This window comes from Eriocheir sinensis, unplaced genomic scaffold (genome assembly GCF_024679095.1).
Source record: "Eriocheir sinensis breed Jianghai 21 unplaced genomic scaffold, ASM2467909v1 Scaffold453, whole genome shotgun sequence".
NCBI lineage: Eukaryota > Metazoa > Arthropoda > Malacostraca > Decapoda > Varunidae > Eriocheir > Eriocheir sinensis.
Window position 1 is genome coordinate 230,942 of NW_026111780.1, and position 18,338 is coordinate 249,279.

The window sequence follows — 18,338 nt, forward strand, 5'->3', positions numbered from 1 at the left end:
TGTTGCATCTCTTCCAAGTGTTAGTAAGTGTTGTATTTCATTGGTAGACCGTTAGTAAGTGTGTCAAGTGTCAGTAAGTGTTGCATCTCTCTTCCAAGTGTTAGTAAGTGTTGTATTTGATTGGCAGACCGTTAGTAAGTGTGTCAAGTGTCAGTAAGTGTTGCATCTCTCTTCCAAGTGTTAGTAAGTGTTGCATCTCCCTCCAGAGTGTTACTTAGTGTCTTGTCCTCTGCAGAGTGTACGGTCGACCCCCTGTGTTCCAAGTTGGGCGGCTCCTGCAAGGCGGTGTGTGACTTGAAGGAGGAGAAGGAGGTGCTGGGAGTGTGTCAAGACTACGAGTGTACTTGCTGCGTGCCCTCTAGTAAGTGTGTGTGTGTGTGTGTGTGTGTGTGTGTGTGTGGGTGGGTGGGTGTGGGTGTTAAGAGTGACCAGAAACAGCTATTACGATTGAGTGGCTTTCCCCAGCACCGACCTGCAAGCCGAAATATGAATGCACGGCCCGAGGAGGAACCTGCAACACATACTGCGCGGCGGACCAGGGCGAGGAGGAGCTGTGGGGGCTGTGTGAGGGGAGCACCTGTACCTGTTGTCTGCGTGAGTTGACCAGACGAACAATTTCTTACCTCTCAGAGAATGGTGGTAGGAGATGAGGCATATTCCTTGATAAAAACAGGAATAACAGAGAAACGATTAAAGATAGGAAGATGCTGATAGTGTTATTAGAAAGAGGAAAGACAGGCCTATAAGAGACTGTAAGGAGGGTGAAGAATGATAAGTGGAAATTGAAGTAAAGTGGATTTGAATAAGGGTAACAATTTCTTACCTCTCTGAGAATGGTTAATTAAGTGAAGGAATGAAACTTACTCAATCACATTTTTTTCTCTCCTTCTCAGCAGGTGACAAGTGCTCGGCGTCCAAGCAATGCTCAGCGCTGGGGGGCGAGTGCGTGAAGGAGTGTGGCTACGGGAAGGTGGTGACGGACCTGTGTGAGGGGAAGGGATGCCTCTGCTGTGTGCGCGACAGTGAGCCCGGAGAATTTTGTCCTGGATAAAAACAGGAATAACAGAGAAACGGATAAAGATAGGAGGGAGCTGATAGTGTGGATGGAAAGAGGAAAGACAGGCCTATAAGTGGATGTGAGGAAGTGGAGGAACAATAAGTGGAAAGTGGAGAAAAGTGAATTTGAATAAGGGGCAAAATATCTTCCGTCTTAGAGAAGGGTGGTAGGAGATGAGGCATATTCCTTGATAAAAACAGGAATAACAGAGAAACGGTTAAAGATAGAAGAATGCTGATTGTGTGGATAGAAAGAAGAAAGACAGGCCTATAACTGGGTGGAAGGAAGTGGAGGAACAGTTAGTGAAAAGTGGAAAAAAGTGAAGTTGAATAAGGGGCAAAATATCTTCCGTCTCAGAGAAAGATAGTAGATGAGGCATATTCCTTGATAAAAACAGGAATAACAGATAAATGATTAAAGATAGAAGGATACTGATAGTGGGGATAGAAAGAGGAAAGACAGGTCTATAAGTGGCTATAAGGATGTGGAGGAACAATAAGTGGACATTGGAGTAAAGTTTATTTGAATTAGGGTAACAATTTCTTACCTCTCAGAGAATGGTTAATTAAGTGAAGGATTAAGTGAAGGAATGAAACATATTCAATCACATTTCTTTCTCTCCTTCTCAGCAGGTGACAAGTGCTCGGCGTCCAAGCAATGCTCAGCGCTGGGGGGCGAGTGCGTGAAGGAGTGTGGCTACGGGAAGGTGGTGGCGGCCCTGTGTGAGGGGAAGGGATGCCTCTGCTGTGTACGCGACAGTGAGTCCGGAGAATTTTGTCCTGGATAAAAACAGAAATAACAGAGAAATGGATGAAGCTAGAAGGATACGGATAGTGTTATTAGAAAGAGGAAAGACAGTCCTATAAGTGGTTGCAGGGAGGTCGAGGAACAATTAGTGGAAAGTGGAGAAAAGTGAGGTTGAATAAGGGGCAAAATATCTTCCGTCTCAGAGAAAGGTATATTAGATGAGGCATAGTCCTTGATAAAAACAAGAATAACAGAGAAACGGATGAAGCTAGAATGATGCGGATAGTGTTATTAGAAAGAAGAATGACAGGCCTATAAGTGGCTGTAAGGAGGGTGAAGAATGATAAGTGGACAATGGAGTAAAGTGGATTTGAATAAGAGTAACAATTTCTTACCTCTCAGAGAATGGTGGTAGGAGATGAGGCATATTCCTTAATAAAAACAAGAATAACAGAGAAACGGATAAAGATAGGAAGATGCTGATAGTGTTATTAGAAAGAAGAATGACAGGCCTATAAGTGGATGTAAGGAGGATGAAGAATGATAAGTGGACATTGGAGTAAAGTGGATTTGAATAAGGGTAACAATTTCTTACCTCAGGGAATGGTGATAGGAGATGAGGCATATTCCTTGATAAAAACAGGAATAACAGAAGAAAGGATGAAGATAGAAGGACAGGGATAGTGTGGTTAGAAAGAGAAAAAACAGGCCTATAAGTGGATATAAGGAAATGGAGGAACAATAAGTGAAAATTGGAGTAAAGTGGATTTGAATAAGAGTAACAATTTCTTACTTCTCAGGGAATGGTATTAGGAGATGAGGCATATTCCTTGATAAAAACAGGAATTACAGAGAAACGGATAAAGATAGGAAGATGCTGATAGTGTGGATAGAAAGAGGAAAGACAGGCCATAAGTGGATGTAAGGAAATGGAGGAACAATAGTGGAGTTTGGAGTAAAGTGGATTTGAATAAGGGTAACAATTTCTTACCTCTCTGAGAATGGTTAATTAAGTGAAGGATTAAGTGAAGGAATGAAGCATACTCAATCACATTTTTTTCTCTCCTTCTCAGCAGGTGACACGTGCTCGGCGTCCAAGCAATGCTCAGCGCTGGGGGGCGAGTGCGTGAAGGAGTGTGGCTCCGGGAAGGTGGTGGCGGCCCTGTGTGAGGGGAAGGGATGCCTCTGCTGTGTGCGCGACAGTGAGTCCGGAGAATTTTGTCCTGGATAAAAACAGGAATAACAGAGAAATGGATAACGATAGAAGGATGCGAATAGTGGCGATAAAAAGAGGAAAGACAGGCCTATAAGTGGATGGGGTGTTCGTATTCGGTATTCGTATTTGAATACATTCGAATACAGCATTTGGGTGTATTCATATTCGTATTCGAATACTTGTCATCTGACATCAAAGTATTCGCATTCGTATTTGAAAACTTGGGAAAAGTTTTCGTATTCTTCGAATAATATGTCAAATAATCTTAAATCAATCATCAGAAATAATATTTATTGTTCCTTCCAACTTATAAATCTTCGTTCCTGTTTGTCCGACGTGTATGATACAGGCTCACTAGCGTGGCCGCTGTGACTGTTGGGGTCTGGCGGCCGGCGGCCCTCAGTTGCCCCTTGCCAGTGGTAGGCGGTGTGTTAAACACACACACACACACACACACACACACACACACACACATATATATATATATATATATATATATATATATATATATATATATATATATATATATATATATATATATATATATATATATATATATATATAAAATAGAAGTGAGATCTACAGCAGCATACTAGAAAAGACTTGGCTATTTTGATTTGATGTGGGTATTTGTTGTTTCCTTCAGTACACTTTGGATATATACTTGAAAATTTTGTAAAACAAACATGTCTGGGTGTGACAAACACGTACAGAATACTGGCATCAGTTCATGACGTCATTTTACTCTTGAATAACTTTAGCACCATATTTGGCTCATTGCCGAGCTTCCTACATGAAAAAAGTTATTTTCAACGAAAAGTATTCATGAATGCATTCACGAATACTCTCATGAAGTATTCGTATTTGTATTCGTATAAATATGAAGTATTCGTATTCGTATTCGAATGCACAGTTCTTGTATTCACCCCGTCCCTGAGGCCTATAAGTGGCCATAAGGAGGGTAAAGAATGATAAGTGGAAATTGGGGTAAAGTGGATTTGAATAAGGATAGCAATTTCTTAACTCTCAGAGACTGGGGGTAGGAGATGAGGCATAGTCCTTAATAAAAACAGGAATTACAGAGAAACGGATAAAGATAGGAGAATGCTGATAATGTGGATAGAAAGAAGAAAGTCAGGCCTATAACTGGATGGGAGGAAGTGGAGGAACAGTAAGTGGAAAGTAGAGAAAAGTGAAGTGGAATACGGGGCAAAATATCTTCCGTCTCAGAGAAAGGTGGTAGGAGAGGAGTCATAGTCCTTGATAAAAACAGGAATAACAGAAGAAAGGATGAAGATAGGAGGACAGGGATAGTGTGGATAGAAAGAGGAGAGACAGGCCTATAAGTGAATATAAGGAGGTGGAGGAACAACAAGTGGAAAGTGGAGAAAAGTGGAGAATATTACCCTTAGCATTTCTCAGCGCCGCCACCAACCTGCACACACACCACCCAGTGCACGGATAAGGGTGGCTACTGTGCCTACGACTGTCCGGATGGGAGACAAATGCCCGGGCTGTGTGACGGGAAGAACTGCGAGTGCTGCTTCAATTACCGTGAGTGTGTGTGTGTGTGTGTGTGTGTGTGTGTGGCAAGATAAGTTATGAATGAACAGAGCATAAGGGATTTGGACAGCACAGGGATGAAAGAGTGTAGATGCTGGTTAACTCTTGCATAAGGGATTTGGATAGCTCAGGGATGAAAGAGTGTAGATGCTGGTTAACTCTTGCATAAGGGATTTGGACAGTGTAGGGAAGAAATAGTGAGAATGCTTGTTGACGCTTGGGTAAGGGATTTGGATAGCTCAGGGATGAAAGAGTGTAGATGCTGGTTAACTCTTGCATAAGGGATTTGGACAGCACAGGGATGAAAGAGTGAAGATGGTGGTTAACTCTTGCATAAGGGATTTGGACAGCACAGGGATGAAAGAGTGAAGATGCTGGTTAACTCTTGCATAAGGGATTTGGACAGCACAGGGATGAAAGAGTGAAGATGCTGGTTAACTCTTACATAAGGGATTTGGACAGCACAGGGATGAAAGAGTGGATATGCTGGTTAACTCTTGCATAAGGGATTTGGACAGCACAGGAATGAAAGAGTGAAGATGCTGGTTAACTCTTGCATAAGGGATTTGGGCAGCACAGGGATGAAAGAGTGAAGATGCTGGTTAACTCTTGCATAAGGGATTTGGACAGCACAGGGATGAAAGAGTGAAGATGCTGGTTAACTCTTGCATAAGGGATTTGGACAGCACAGGGATGAAAGAGTGAAGATGCTGGTTAACTCTTGCATAAGGGATTTGGGCAGCACAGGGATGAAAGAGTGAAGATGCTGGTTAGCTCTTGCATAAGGGATTTGGACAGCACAGGGATGAAAGAGTGAAGATGCTGGTTAACTCTTGCATAAGGGATTTGGGCAGCACAGGGATGAAAGAGTGAAAATGCTGGTTAACTCTTGCATAAGGGATTTGGACAGCACAGGGATGAAAGAGTGAAGGTGCTGGTTAACTCTTGCATAAGGGATTTGGACAGCACAGGGATGAAAGAGTGAAGATGCTGGTTAACTCTTGCATAAGGGATTTGGGCAGCACAGGGATGAAAGAGTGAAGATGCTGGGTAACTCTTGCATAAGGGATTTGGACAGCACAGGGATGAAAGAGTGGATATGCTGGTTAACTCTTGCATAAGGGATTTGGACAGCACAGGGATGAAAGAGTGAAGATGCTGGTTAACTCTTGCATAAGGGATTTGGGCAGCACAGGGATGAAAGAGTGAAGATGCTGGTTAACTCCTGCATAAGGGATTTGGACAGCACAGGGATGAAAGAGTGAAGATGCTGGTTAACTCTTGCATAAGGGATTTGGGCAGCACAGGGATGAAAGAGTGAAGGTGCTGGTTAACTCTTGCATAAGGGATTTGGACAGCACAGGGATGAAAGAGTGAAGATGCTGGTTAACTCTTGCATAAGGGATTTGGACAGCACAGGGATGAAAGAGTGAAGGTGCTGGTTAACTCTTGCATAATGGATTTGGACAGCACAGGGATGAAAGAGTGAAGATGCTGGTTAACTCTTGCATAAGGGATTTGGACAGCACAGGGATGAAAGAGTGAAGATGCTGGTTAACTCTTGCATAAGGGATTTGGACAGCACAGGGATGAAAGAGTGAAGATGCTGGTTAACTCTTGCATAAGGGATTTGGACAACACAGGGATGAAAGAGTGAAGATGCTGGTTAACTCTTGCAGAAGGGATTTGGACAGCACAGGGATGAAAGAGTGAAGATGCTGGTTAACTCTTGCATAAGGGATTTGGACAGCACAGGGATGAAAGAGTGAAGATGCTGGTTAACTCTTGCATAAGGGATTTGGACAGCACAGGGATGAAAGAGTGTAGATGCTGGTTAACTCTTGCATAAGGGATTTGGACAGCACAGGGATGAAAGAGTGAAGATGCTGGTTAACTCTTGCATAAGGGATCTGGATAGCACAGGGATGAAAGAGTGAAGATGCTGGTTAACTCTTGCATAAGGGATTTGGACAACACAGGGATGAAAGAGTGAAGATGCTGGTTAACTCTTGCATAAGGGAGTTGGACAGCACAGGGATGAAAGAGTGAAGATGCTGGTTAACTCTTGCATAAGGGAGTTGGACAGCACAGGGATGAAAGAGTGAAGATGCTGGTTAACTCTTGCATAAGGGATTTGGACAGCACAGGGATGAAAGAGTGAAGATGCTGAACAGATAAATAGATAGATAGATGGAGATAGTCGTACATGAGCTGCTTTTTGAAGATTGACTGACCCCTTGCAGACTCCTAATGTTTTTACTGATGTTATTTTGTTATGATGCGAGAGAGAGAGAGAGAGAGAGAGAGAGAGAGAGAGAGAGAGAGAGAGAGAGAGAGAGAGAGAGAGAGAGAGAGAGAGAGAGAGAGAGAGAGAGAGAGAGAGAGAGAGAGAGAGAGAGAGAGAGAGAGAGAGAGAGAGAATGACCAATAAAAACAGGCTTACTAACAGACATAGACACACACACAAACAGACATACAAGCTAACAGACCAACAGAGATCAACACACACACACACACACACACACACACACACACACACACACACACACACACACACACACACACACACACACGCACGCACGCAACAGACACCATACCAGGCATACATACATTAAAACAAAGAAACACGTATAAAACAGACATCGAACAGACAAACAGACATTAGTTACCGAAGCACCACCACCACCACCACCACCAACAACAACAACAACAACAACAACAACAACAATAACAACAACCTATCCACTCCCTGCCTATCCATTTCCTCCTTGCCTTGCTAACCCCTTCCTACGTCCTCCTCCTCCTCCTCCTCCTTCTTTTCAGTCTCCTCCTCCTCCTCCTCCTCCTACCTCTCTTCCTCCTATAGTTTCGTGCCGTACTTATCCACTCTCTCACTCCCTCCCTGCTCAGAGTGCGCGGCAAACTCCACCTGTAGCGAAGTGGGGGGTTACTGCACTCACTCCTGCTGCGGTGGAACGGAGGTGCCGAGGCGCTGCATCGGTGAAGGCTGCCAGTGCTGTGTGTTCCAACGTGAGTACTTGTGTTCAGGGCATGTGCTGGGTGGGTAGGTGTGATGGGGTGTTGGTTAGGTTAGTGTCGGGGTGAAGGTTTGATAAGAAGGAAAAAAAGTTTGGTTTAGTCGGCGCAACATCTGTGGTCATATGCCGGAGAGAGACAGGAGGGGAAGGAATTATAGGAGAAGGGAAAGTTTGGTTTAGTCGGCGCAACATCTGTGGTCATATGCCGGAGAGATACAGAAGGGGAAGGAATTATAGGAGAAGGGAAAGTTTGGTTTAGTCGGCGCAACATCTGTGGTCATATGCCGGAGAGAGACAGAAGGGGAAGGAATTTTAGGAGAAGGGAAAGTTTGGTTTAGTCGGCGCAACATCTGTGGTCATATGCCGGAGAGAGACAGAAGGGGAAGGAATTATAGGAGAAGGGAAAGTTTGGTTCAGTCGGCGCAACATCTGTGGTCATATGCCGGAGACAGACAGAAGGGGAAGGAATTATAGGAGGAGGGAAAGTTTCGTTTAGTCGGCGCAACATCTGTGGTCATATGCCGGAGAGAGACAGAAGGGGAAGGAATTATAGGAGAAGGGAAAGTTTCGTTTAGTCGGCGCAACATCTGTGGTCATATGCCGGAGAGAGACAGAAGGGGAAGGAATTATAGAAGGGAAAGTTTCGTTTAGTCGGCGCAACATCTGTGGTCATATGCCGGAGAGAGAGACAGAAGGGGAAGGAATTATAGGAGAAGGGAAAGTTTGGTTTAGTCGGTGTAACATCTGTGGTCATATGCCGGAGAGAGACAGAAGGGGAAGGAATTATAGGAGAAGGGAACAGACCCCAGGAGACGGGACACAAACCCCGATTAATACCTGGTACCCATTCACTGCTGGGTGGACAGGGGCGTAGGGTATCGGAAAAGCCACCCAATTTTTTCAACTCCGCCCGGGAATCGAACCCGGGCTCTCTCGGTTGTGAGCCGAGTGTGCTAACCACTGCACCACGAAGCCCCCTTGATAAGAAAGAGGTGTTGGTGCTTCCTATTGTCATCGTTCACCTTTGCCCAGTTAGTCAGTTTATAAGGAGGGAAAACTAAGCATCCAGGGAAGATCAAAGGCTCCTCCTGCAACATATTATAAATGGGTCGTATTAAGACATTTCGCCGCCCAAGAACACATATTTGACAAGGCTTTCTTAGGAGTTGTGGGCATTTCCAGGAGTAGTTCTATGGCTCTGGTGGTAGTTTGACCCTTCCTCTGTGCCGTGAACCTGAAGAAACACTCATTAGAACCCGACTGACCCCCTCTTTGACCTTTAGAAATAGTTGATGTGAGAAGCGAATGTCTTGTAATACCGACTTATATACTTCTCCCTCCTACAGATGAGTGCAAAGGCTCGGCCGCCTGCAACGAGAAGGGCGGCCGCTGCACCAAGGACTGCCCCGACGGCGACTCCCTGCCTGGGCTCTGCGAGGGGACGAACTGCAAGTGCTGCTTCGTCGCCCGTGAGTGCTTACATAGATTCACATAGATATCCAGGCCCCACAGACAGACCCCTAAACCTAAGTAAACGAGTTACCTAGATAGAGATTTACAGCGATTTGCATAGATATCCAGACCACGCAGAGACTGATCCAGACGAGTGAAGATGCTGGTTAACTCTTGCATAAGGGATTTGGACAGCACAGGGATGAAAGAGTGAAGATGCTGGTTAACTCTTGCATAAGGGATTTGGACAGCACAGGGATGAAAGAGTGAAGATGCTGGTTAACTCTTGCATAAGGGATTTGGACAGCACAGGGATGAAAGAGTGAAGATGCTGGTTAACTCTTGCATAAGGGATTTGGACAGCACAAGGATGAAAGAGTGAATGTGCTGGTAAACTCTTGCATAAGGGATTTGGACAGCACAGGGATGAAAGAGTGAAGATGCTGGTTATCTCTTGCTTAAGGGATTTGGACAGCACAGGGATGAAAGAGTGAAGATGCTGGTTATCTCTTGCTTAAGGGATTTGGACAGCACAGGGATGAAAGATTGAAGATGCTGGTAGAGATTTACATAGATTTACATAGATAGTCAGGCCCCACAGACTCTATGGAAGGATTCATTTCTAGAGAGGGCATGATAGAATATAAACCTTAAGAATCACTGCTCTCCTCTAACTTCATTCCAAACCTTTATTCTCGAACACCCTCACACCGTCCAGGCCTAACCTTACCCCACCCCTGACCTCCCTTCCCTAGAGTGCTCGGCGGACACCAAATGCTCTGCCGTGGGAGGGTTCTGCGCCAAGAAATGCAATGAAGGAAGTGTGGTGCCCAAACTGTGCAGCGCAGCGGACGATTGCAAGTGTTGTCTTAGCGCCCGTGAGTATGGGAGTGAGGGAGTGAAGGGGTGACTGACTTATTTCTGTGATGTGTGTTTTAATAGCGTAGGGAACAGCTTGAAGGGAACAGACGAAGATAAAACAAACAGGAAAAGCTCGCTGATATGATGTGTGTTTTATGGTAAAGGAAACAACTCCAAGGGCAATAGATAAAACACACACACACACACACACACACACACACACACACACACACAAAGACCGCTACTTGGTTCTTCCTTTACAAAACAAACAGAAGGGATGGCTTGAAGAGGTGTGTGTGTGTGTGTGTGTGTGTGTGTGTGTGTGTGTGTGTGTGTTTTGTTATGGTGAAGAAAACAGCAAAAAAAAAAAAAAACATTCGCTGCCCCCTCAAAACAAATACAAGAAAAATGAATGGCCTAAAGAAGTGTGTGTGTGTGTGTGTGTGTGTGTGTGTGTGTGTGTGTGTGTGTGTGTGTGTGTGTGTGTGTGTGTGTGTGTGTGTGTGTTTTGTTATGGTAAAGGAAACAGCACAAGGAGAATAAACAAAGAAAAAAAAAAAAAAAAGAGGTGTGTGTGTGTGTGTGTGTGTGTGTGTGTGTGTGTGTGTGTGTGTGTGTGTGTGTGTGTGTGTCATCCCCTTCCCCCCAACCCACCCCGCAGCTGTGTGTGTACCCGATCAGCGCTGTCTCGCGAAGGGCGGCTACTGTACCCAATCCTGTACCGAGTGGTTCTTCGTGGACGGCCTCTGCGCGGGTGACAACTGTACCTGCTGCTTCGACCCCGGTGAGTAGAGTGCCGATGTGCCATTCTCGTAGAAGAGGAGAGTGGGGGAACCCTTCATCAGAGGCGCTATGCTGCTATTTATACTGAAAGAGCCGTGTTATATTCAAATGGATGCAGGGATAGTTGTGTGTTCTTATGCGCTGGGAAACGAAGAAGAAGAGAAGGGAGGGAAAGATGAAAGAAAGGCGTGGAAATGGCAGGAAGATGATGGAAAGGAAAGGGTAAGGAAGGAAAGGAGAGGGGAGGAAAGCAGAGATAGGAAAGGGAAGGGAAAAGAAGAAGGAAATGGGAGGATAATGAGGGAAAGGAAAGGGAAGGGTAAGGAAGGAAAGGGAAGGTGAGGAATGCAGGGAAAGGAAGGAAGAAGAGAAAGGGAAAGAAGAAAGAAGGGCGTGGAAATGGAAGAAACGAGAGAAAGAGAAGGGAGGGAGAGGAAATCAGTTAAAGGATGGGAAGGGTAAGGAAGGAAAGCAGGGAAAGGAATGAAGAAGAGAAAGGAAAGGGAATGAAAAGAAGAAAGAAGGTCGTGGAAATGTAAGGGAGATGACAGACAGGGAAGGGAAGGAGAGGAAAGCAAGGGAAGGGACGTGAAGGGCAGGACACATGGAGGTGGAGAGGCCCACAGCCCCGAGCGCGCTGTACTGGTGAGTGAAGACAGTTTTCGTGATCTCAGCTGTCAAACCGGCCGCCATATTGTTCAAGCCGTGAGGTACAAATACGAGGGTGCAGCGCCTAACATGGAGGCGCTTGCCCTTAGAGTACCGCATCCATGGAGTGACTGCTGCTTGTGGTACTCTGGACAAAATTACACCCATTCTTATACCTGACATAGTGTGTGAATCAGCCTCGTAATTCATTGCTGTAAATATACTGTAACAGGTAAGAAAGTACTGTACAGGATATCCAAGAAGCGGGGTAATGTATTCATGATCACCAAGATGTGCGGTGAGGACAATTCACCACCAAGATGTGCGGTCTCCTTTACTAATACAAGTTTGAAAATTGTAAGCGGCAACCATGTACTCCCAGTCTGCCACACGAACCCTCATGAAATGTCACACGTGGTCTGGCCGGCCGCTCATCCATGTGGCCACTCCTCTCAAACTCCCTCACACTCCCTAAACGTCACACTGGACCACCGTACTAATACCCTTTCCGTGTCCTCACTCTCCAGTCTGCACGGCGAAGGGGTCTTGTACGGAGGTGGGCGGGTACTGTACGCAGAGGTGTCCGGACGAGAATCTTACGCTGGAGGGCTTGTGCGAGGGGCGGGACTGCCGATGCTGCCTGCCCAAGCGTACGTCACCCCTCTTGTGTTGGTCTTTGAGTGGTGTTTGTGTCCCCTGTGTTGTTTTATGTTTATTTTGAGTCCTGTTTGTGTCCCCTGTTTTAAATGCTGTTTGTGTCCTCTGTTGTTTTCCTGTTTGCGTCCTCTGTGTTGTTTTCCTGTTTGTTTTAGTGTTTTCCCTGGTCTGTTGTGTTCCTCTCTCTCTCTCTCTCTCTCTCTCTCTCTCTCTCTCTCTCTCTCTCTCTCTCTCTCTCTCTCTCTCTCTCTCTCTCTCTCTCTCTCTCTCTCTCTCTCTCTCTCTCTCTCTCTCTCTCTCTCTCTCTCTGTTTATCTCTCTATCTTTCTTTCTTTCCTCATTATTTTGTTCTATTTCTCATGTCTCTTTCTTTCTTTCTTTCTTTCTTTCTCTTTCTAATTTTCTGGTATTCCTCCTCACTATCTTGTATTTCCCATCTATCTTTCTTTACTTTCTTTCTTCCTTTTTTTCTCTAAGTTGAGTTTCCCATCACTTTCTCTCTTTCTTTCTTTCTTTCTTTCTTACTTACTTTCTTTTCCTGTTACTCCTTTCCATTCTGTTGTATTTCTCATTCCTCTCTTTCTTTCTTTCTCTCTTTCTTTCTTTCTTTCTGTCACTCCTCTCCACTGTTGTATTCTCCATGTCTCTCTCTCTCTTTCCTCCTTTCTTTCAGTCACTCCTCTCCACTGTTGTATTCTCCATTCCTCTCTCTCTCTTTCCTCCTTTCTTTCAGTCACTCCTCTCCACTGTTGTATTCTCCATTCCTCTCTCTCTCTTTCCTCCTTTCTTTCAGTTACTCTTCTCCACTGTTGTATTCTCCATGTCTCTCTCTTTCCTCCTTTCTTTCTGTCACTCTTCTCCACTGTTGTATTCTCCATGTATCTCTCTCTCTTTCCTCCTTTCTTTCTGTCACTCTTCTCCACTGTTGTATTCTCCATGTATCTCTCTCTCTTTCCTCCTTTCTTTCTGTCACTCTTCTCCACTGTTGTATTCTCCATGTATCTCTCTCTCTTTCCTCCTTTCTTTCTGTCACTCTTCTCCACTGTTGTATTCTCCATGTATCTCTCTCTCTTTCCTCCTTTCTTTCTGTCACTCTTCTCCACTGTTGTATTCTCCATGTCTCTCTCTTTCCTCCTTTCTTTCTGTCACTCTTCTCCACTGTTGTATTCTCCATGTCTCTCTCTTTCCTCCTTTCTTTCTGTCACTCTTCTCCACTGTTGTATTCTCCATGTATCTCTCTCTCTTTCCTCCTTTCTTTCTGTCACTCCTCTCCACTGTTGTATTCTCCATGTCTCTCTCTCTCTCTTTCCTCCTTTCTTTCAGTCACTCCTCTCCACTATTGTATTCTCCATTCCTCTCTCTCTCTTTCCTCCTTTCTTTCAGTTACTCTTCTCCACTGTTGTATTCTCCATGTCTCTCTCTTTCCTCCTTTCTTTCTGTCACTCTTCTCCACTGTTGTATTCTCCATGTATCTCTCTCTCTTTCCTCCTTTCTTTCTGTCACTCTTCTCCACTGTTGTATTCTCCATGTATCTCTCTCTCTTTCCTCCTTTCTTTCTGTCACTCCTCTCCACTGTTGTATTCTCCATGTCCCTCTCTCTCTCTTTCCTCCTTTCTTGCAGTCACTCCTCTCCACTGTTGTATTCTCCATGTCTCTCTCTCTCTCTTTCCTCCTTTCTTTCAGTCACTCCTCTCCACTGTTGTATTCTCCATGTATCTCTCTCTCTTTCCTCCTTTCTTTCAGTTACTCTTCTCCACTATTGTATTCTCCATGTCTCTCTCTCTCTTTCCTCCTTTCTTTCAGTCACTCCTCTCCACTGTTGTATTCTCCATGTATCTCTCTCTCTTTCCTCCTTTCTTTCAGTTACTCTTCTCCACTATTGTATTCTCCATGTCTCTCTCTCTCTCTTTCCTCCTTTCTTTCAGTTACTCTTCTCCACTGTTGTATTCTCCATTCCTCTCTCTTTCAGTCACTCTTCTCCACTGTTGTATTCTCCATTCCTCTCTCTCTCTCTCTTTCTTTCAGTTACTCTTCTCCACTATTGTATTCTCCATGTCTCTCTCTCTCTTTCCTCCTTTCTTTCAGTCACTCCTCTCCACTGTTGTATTCTCCATGTCTCTCTCTCTCTTTCCTCCTTTCTTTCTGTCACTCCTCTCCACTGTTGTATTCTCCATGTCTCTCTCTCTCTCTCTCTCTTTCTTTCAGTCACTCCTCTCCACTGTTGTATCCTCCATTCCTCTCTCTCTCTCTTTCCTCCTTTCTTTCAGTCACTCTTCTCCACTGTTGTATTCTCCATGTCTCTCTCTCTCTTTCCTCCTTTCTCTCAGTCACTCCTCTCCACTGTTGTATTCTCCATGTCTCTCTCTCTCTTTCCTCCTTTCTTTCTGTCACTCCTCTCCACTGTTGTATTCTCCATTCCTCTCTCTCTCTCTCTTTCTTTCAGTCACTCTTCTCCACTGTTGTATTCTCCATGTCTCTCTCTCTCTTTCCTCCTTTCTTTCAGTCACTCCTCTCCACTATTGTATTCTCCATGTCTCTCTCTCTCTCTCTTTCCTCCTATCTCTCAGTTACTCTTCTCCACTGTTGTATTTTCCATTCCTCTCTCTTTCAGTCACTCTTCTCCACTGTTGTATTCTCCATGTCTCTCTCTCTCTTTCTTCCTTTCTCTCAGTCACTCCTCTCCACTGTTGTATTCTCCATGTCTCTCTCTTTCCTCCTTTCTCTCAGTTACTCTTCTCCACTGTTGTATTCTCCATGTCTCTCTCTCTCTTTCCTCCTTTCTTTCTGTCACTCCTCTCCACTGTTGTATTCTCCATTCCTCTCTCTTTCTTTCTGTCACTCCTCTCCACTGTTGTATTCTCCATTCCTCTCTCTTTCTTTCTGTCACTCCTCTCCACTGTTGTATTCTCCATTCCTCTCTCTTTCTTTCTGTCACTCCTCTCCACTGTTGTATTCTCCATTCCTCTCTCTTTCTTTCTGTCACTCCTCTCCACTGTTGTATTCTCCATTCCTCTCTCTTTCTTTCTGTCACTCTTCTCCACTGTTGTATTCTCCATTCCTCTCTTTCTTTCTGTCACTCTTCTCCACTGTTGTATTCTCCATTCCTCTCTCTTTCTTTCTGTCCTCCTCTCCACTGTTGTATTCTCCATTCCTCTCTCTTTCTTTCTGTCACTCTTCTCCACTGTTGTATTCTCCATTCTCTCTCTTTCTTTCTGTCACTCTTCTCCACTGTTGTATTCTCCATTCCTCTCTCTTTCTTTCTGTCACTCTTCTCCACTGTTGTATTCTCCATTCCTCTCTCTTTCTTTCTGTCACTCTTCTCCACTGTTGTATTCTCCATTCCTCTCTCTTTCTTTCTGTCACTCTTCTCCACTGTTGTATTCTCCATTCCTCTCTCTTTCTTTCTGTCACTCTTCTCCACTGTTGTATTCTCCATTCCTCTCTCTTTCTTTCAGTCATTCTTCTCCACTGTTGTATTCTCCATTCCTCTCTCTTTCTTTCAGTCACTCTTCTCCACTGTTGTATCCTCCATTCCTCTCTCTCTCTCTTTCCTCCTTTTTTTCAGTCACTCTTCTCCACTGTTGTATTCTCCATTCCTCTCTCTTTCTTTCAGTCACTCCTCTCCACTGTTGTATTCTCCATGTCTCTCTCTTCCTCCCCTTCTCACCCTTCTCGTCACCCTGCAGCTGAGTGTCCCGCGCGGCAACCCTGCACGAACAAGGGCGGCCGCTGCATCTCCTCCTGCCCTCAAGACCAGCAGCTGTCGGGCCTCTGTGTCGGCGGTGAATGCAACTGCTGCTTCACGCCTCGTAAGTGTGCTTCTGAACCCGATACTCGAGCAGGACCACTTTTCACTCTGCAGTATTTGTTTTAGATTTTCCTGTTAGTACTCTTAGATTCCTTAACGCTGATCTGTCATGGGTTTCACTCCCACTTAAGTGCAATACTCATGATCCAATACCCCTTGAGAGTTCTTCAATGCTCAGGTCAAAAACGAGATCAGTCGGGTTCTAATGAGTGTTTCTTCAGGTTCATGGTACAGAGGAAGGGCCACACTACCATCATGGTCATTAAACTATCTCTGGAAAGCCCCACAACTTCTTGGAAAGCCTTGTCAAATATGTGTTTCTTAGGTTCACGGTACAGAGGAAGGGTCACACTACCACCAGGGTCATTAAACTATCTCTGGAAAGCCCCACAACTTCTTGGAAAGCCTTGTCAAATATGTGTTTCTTTAGGCTCACGGTACAGAGGAAGGGTCAAACTACCATCAGGGTCATTAAACTACCCCTGGAAATGCTCACAGCTCCTAGGAAAGCCTCGTCAAATATGTGTTTCTTAGGTTCACGGTACAGAGGAAGGGTCACACTACCACCAGGGTCATTAAACTACCCCTGGAAAGCCCCACAACTCCTAGGAAAGCCTTGTCAAATGTGTGTTTCTTAGGTTCACGGTACAGAGGAAGGGTCACACTACCACCAGGGTCATTAAACTATCTCTGGAAATGCTCACAGCTCCTAGGAAAGCCTTGTCAAATATGTGTTTCTTTAGGTTCATGGTACAGAGGAAGGGTCACACTACCACCAGGGTCATTAAACTACCCCTGGAAATGCTCACAGCTCCTAGGAAAGCCTTGTCAAATATGTGTTTCTTAGGTTCACGGTACAGAGGAAGGGTCACACTACCACCAGGGTCATAAAACTACCCCTGGAAATGCTCACAACTCCTAGGAAAGCCTTGTCAAATATGTGTTTTTTAGGTTCACGGTACAGAGGAAGGGTCAAACTACCACCAGGGTCATAAAACTACCCCTGGAAATGCCCACAACTCCTAGGAAAGCCTTGTCAAATATGTGTTTCTTTAGGTTCATGGTACAGAGGAAGGGTCAAACTACCATCAGGGTCATTAAACTACCCCTGGAAATGCTCACAGCTCCTAGGAAAGCCTTGTCAAATATGTGTTTCTTTAGGCTCACGGTACAGAGGAAGGGTCAAACTACCATCAGGGTCATTAAACTATCCCTGGAAATGCTTACAACTCCTAGGAAAGCCTTGTCAAATGTGTGTTTCTTAGGTTCACGGTACAGAGGAAGGGTCAAACTACCACCAGGGTCATAAAACTACCCCTGGAAATGCTCACAACTCCTAGGAAAGCCTTGTCAAATGTGTGTTTCTTAGGTTCACGGTACAGAGGAAGGGTCACACTACCATCAGGGTCATAAAACTACCCCTGGAAATGCCCACAACTCCTAGGAAAGCCTTGTCTAATGTGTGTGGTTGGACGGTGAAATGTTTAAAAATGCAGTTTGATTCCTTTTCCCTTCCTTCCTGCTAACCTAATTTTCTTCCCTTCCTCCTCCTCCTCCTCCTCCTCTTCCCTTCCTTTCCGTTCTTTCCTCCATTCTTTTGTCCAGCTTTCTCTCCCCCTTATTCCTCCTTATTCCTTTTCTCTCCATCTTCATCTTTCTCTCTCTCATTTCCTTCCTTTCCTTCTTTCCTTTCTCTCCTCTCTCTCAGTACCTTTTCCTTTCTCCAGCTTTCTCTCCCTCCTACTCTTCATCTTTCTCTCCCTTATTTCCTTCCTTCCTTTCCTTCTTTCCTTTCTCTCCTCTCTCTCAGTATCTTTCCCTTTTTTCAGCTTTCTCTCCCTCCCACTCCTCCTTACCCCATCTCTCTCCATCTTCATCTCTCTCTCAATCCTTCGTTCCTTCCCTTCCTTCCTTTCTCTCCCTCTCAGTACCTTTCCTTTCTCCAGTTTTCTCTCCCTCTTATTCCTCCTCATTCCATTTCTCTCCATCTTCATCTTTCTCTCTCTCATTTCCTTCCTTTCCTTCTCTCCTTTCTCTCCCTCTCTCAGTACCTTTCCTATGTCCAGCTTTCTCTCCCTCCCGCTCCTCTTCATCTTTCTCTCCCTCATTTCCTTTCTCTCCTTCTCTCAGTACCTTTCAATTCTCCAGTCTTCTCTCCCCCTTACTCTTTCTTATTCCACCTCTCCACTTCATCTTCGCAGAGTGTTCCAGCGGCGAGGAGTGCACGAAACTGGGCGGGTGGTGTACCAAGACTTGCGAGAAGGGAGACGGGCCGGTCGACGTGGTTGCTATAGCCGACCGATGCGAAGGGACTGACTGCGTGTGTTGCCTCCCGCGGCGTGAGTATACTTGGGGAGGTCACGTGCAGCGTTGCCAGATTGTCGTACTCTGAGCATTGCATATATCATTTTTAGGCATCATGACCGTCGTACCCACACAAACAACGATAGAAATTGAAACTTGTTGTTGAAACTACTAAAGAGTGACGGTTTTCGCTCTTTTTTGCTT

The 18,338-nt window shown here is 45.1% G+C and overlaps 1 protein-coding gene and 1 long non-coding RNA gene across 2 annotated transcripts in view; both read left to right on the plus strand.

Annotated features, from left to right (window-relative positions):
- The window catches only part of LOC126992372 (cell death abnormality protein 1-like), a 51,463-nt gene that overhangs the window by 13,311 nt on the left and 19,814 nt on the right, over window positions 1–18,338 (plus strand). Inside the window, exons 10-22 of the mRNA XM_050851086.1 lie at window positions 236–361; window positions 466–594; window positions 897–1,022; window positions 1,687–1,815; window positions 2,878–3,006; window positions 4,443–4,574; window positions 7,494–7,613; window positions 8,968–9,090; window positions 9,829–9,951; window positions 10,596–10,718; window positions 11,893–12,015; window positions 15,709–15,831; window positions 18,032–18,169. Of these exons, the coding sequence (XP_050707043.1) occupies window positions 236–361; window positions 466–594; window positions 897–1,022; window positions 1,687–1,815; window positions 2,878–3,006; window positions 4,443–4,574; window positions 7,494–7,613; window positions 8,968–9,090; window positions 9,829–9,951; window positions 10,596–10,718; window positions 11,893–12,015; window positions 15,709–15,831; window positions 18,032–18,169 (1,644 nt within the window). The remainder of the gene's footprint in view (window positions 1–235; window positions 362–465; window positions 595–896; window positions 1,023–1,686; window positions 1,816–2,877; window positions 3,007–4,442; window positions 4,575–7,493; window positions 7,614–8,967; window positions 9,091–9,828; window positions 9,952–10,595; window positions 10,719–11,892; window positions 12,016–15,708; window positions 15,832–18,031; window positions 18,170–18,338) is intronic.
- LOC126992382 (uncharacterized) lies at window positions 4,716–6,460 on the plus strand. Its single transcript, XR_007746509.1, has 3 exons — window positions 4,716–5,514; window positions 5,851–6,018; window positions 6,075–6,460. It is a non-coding gene; the product is annotated as an uncharacterized LOC126992382 (long non-coding RNA).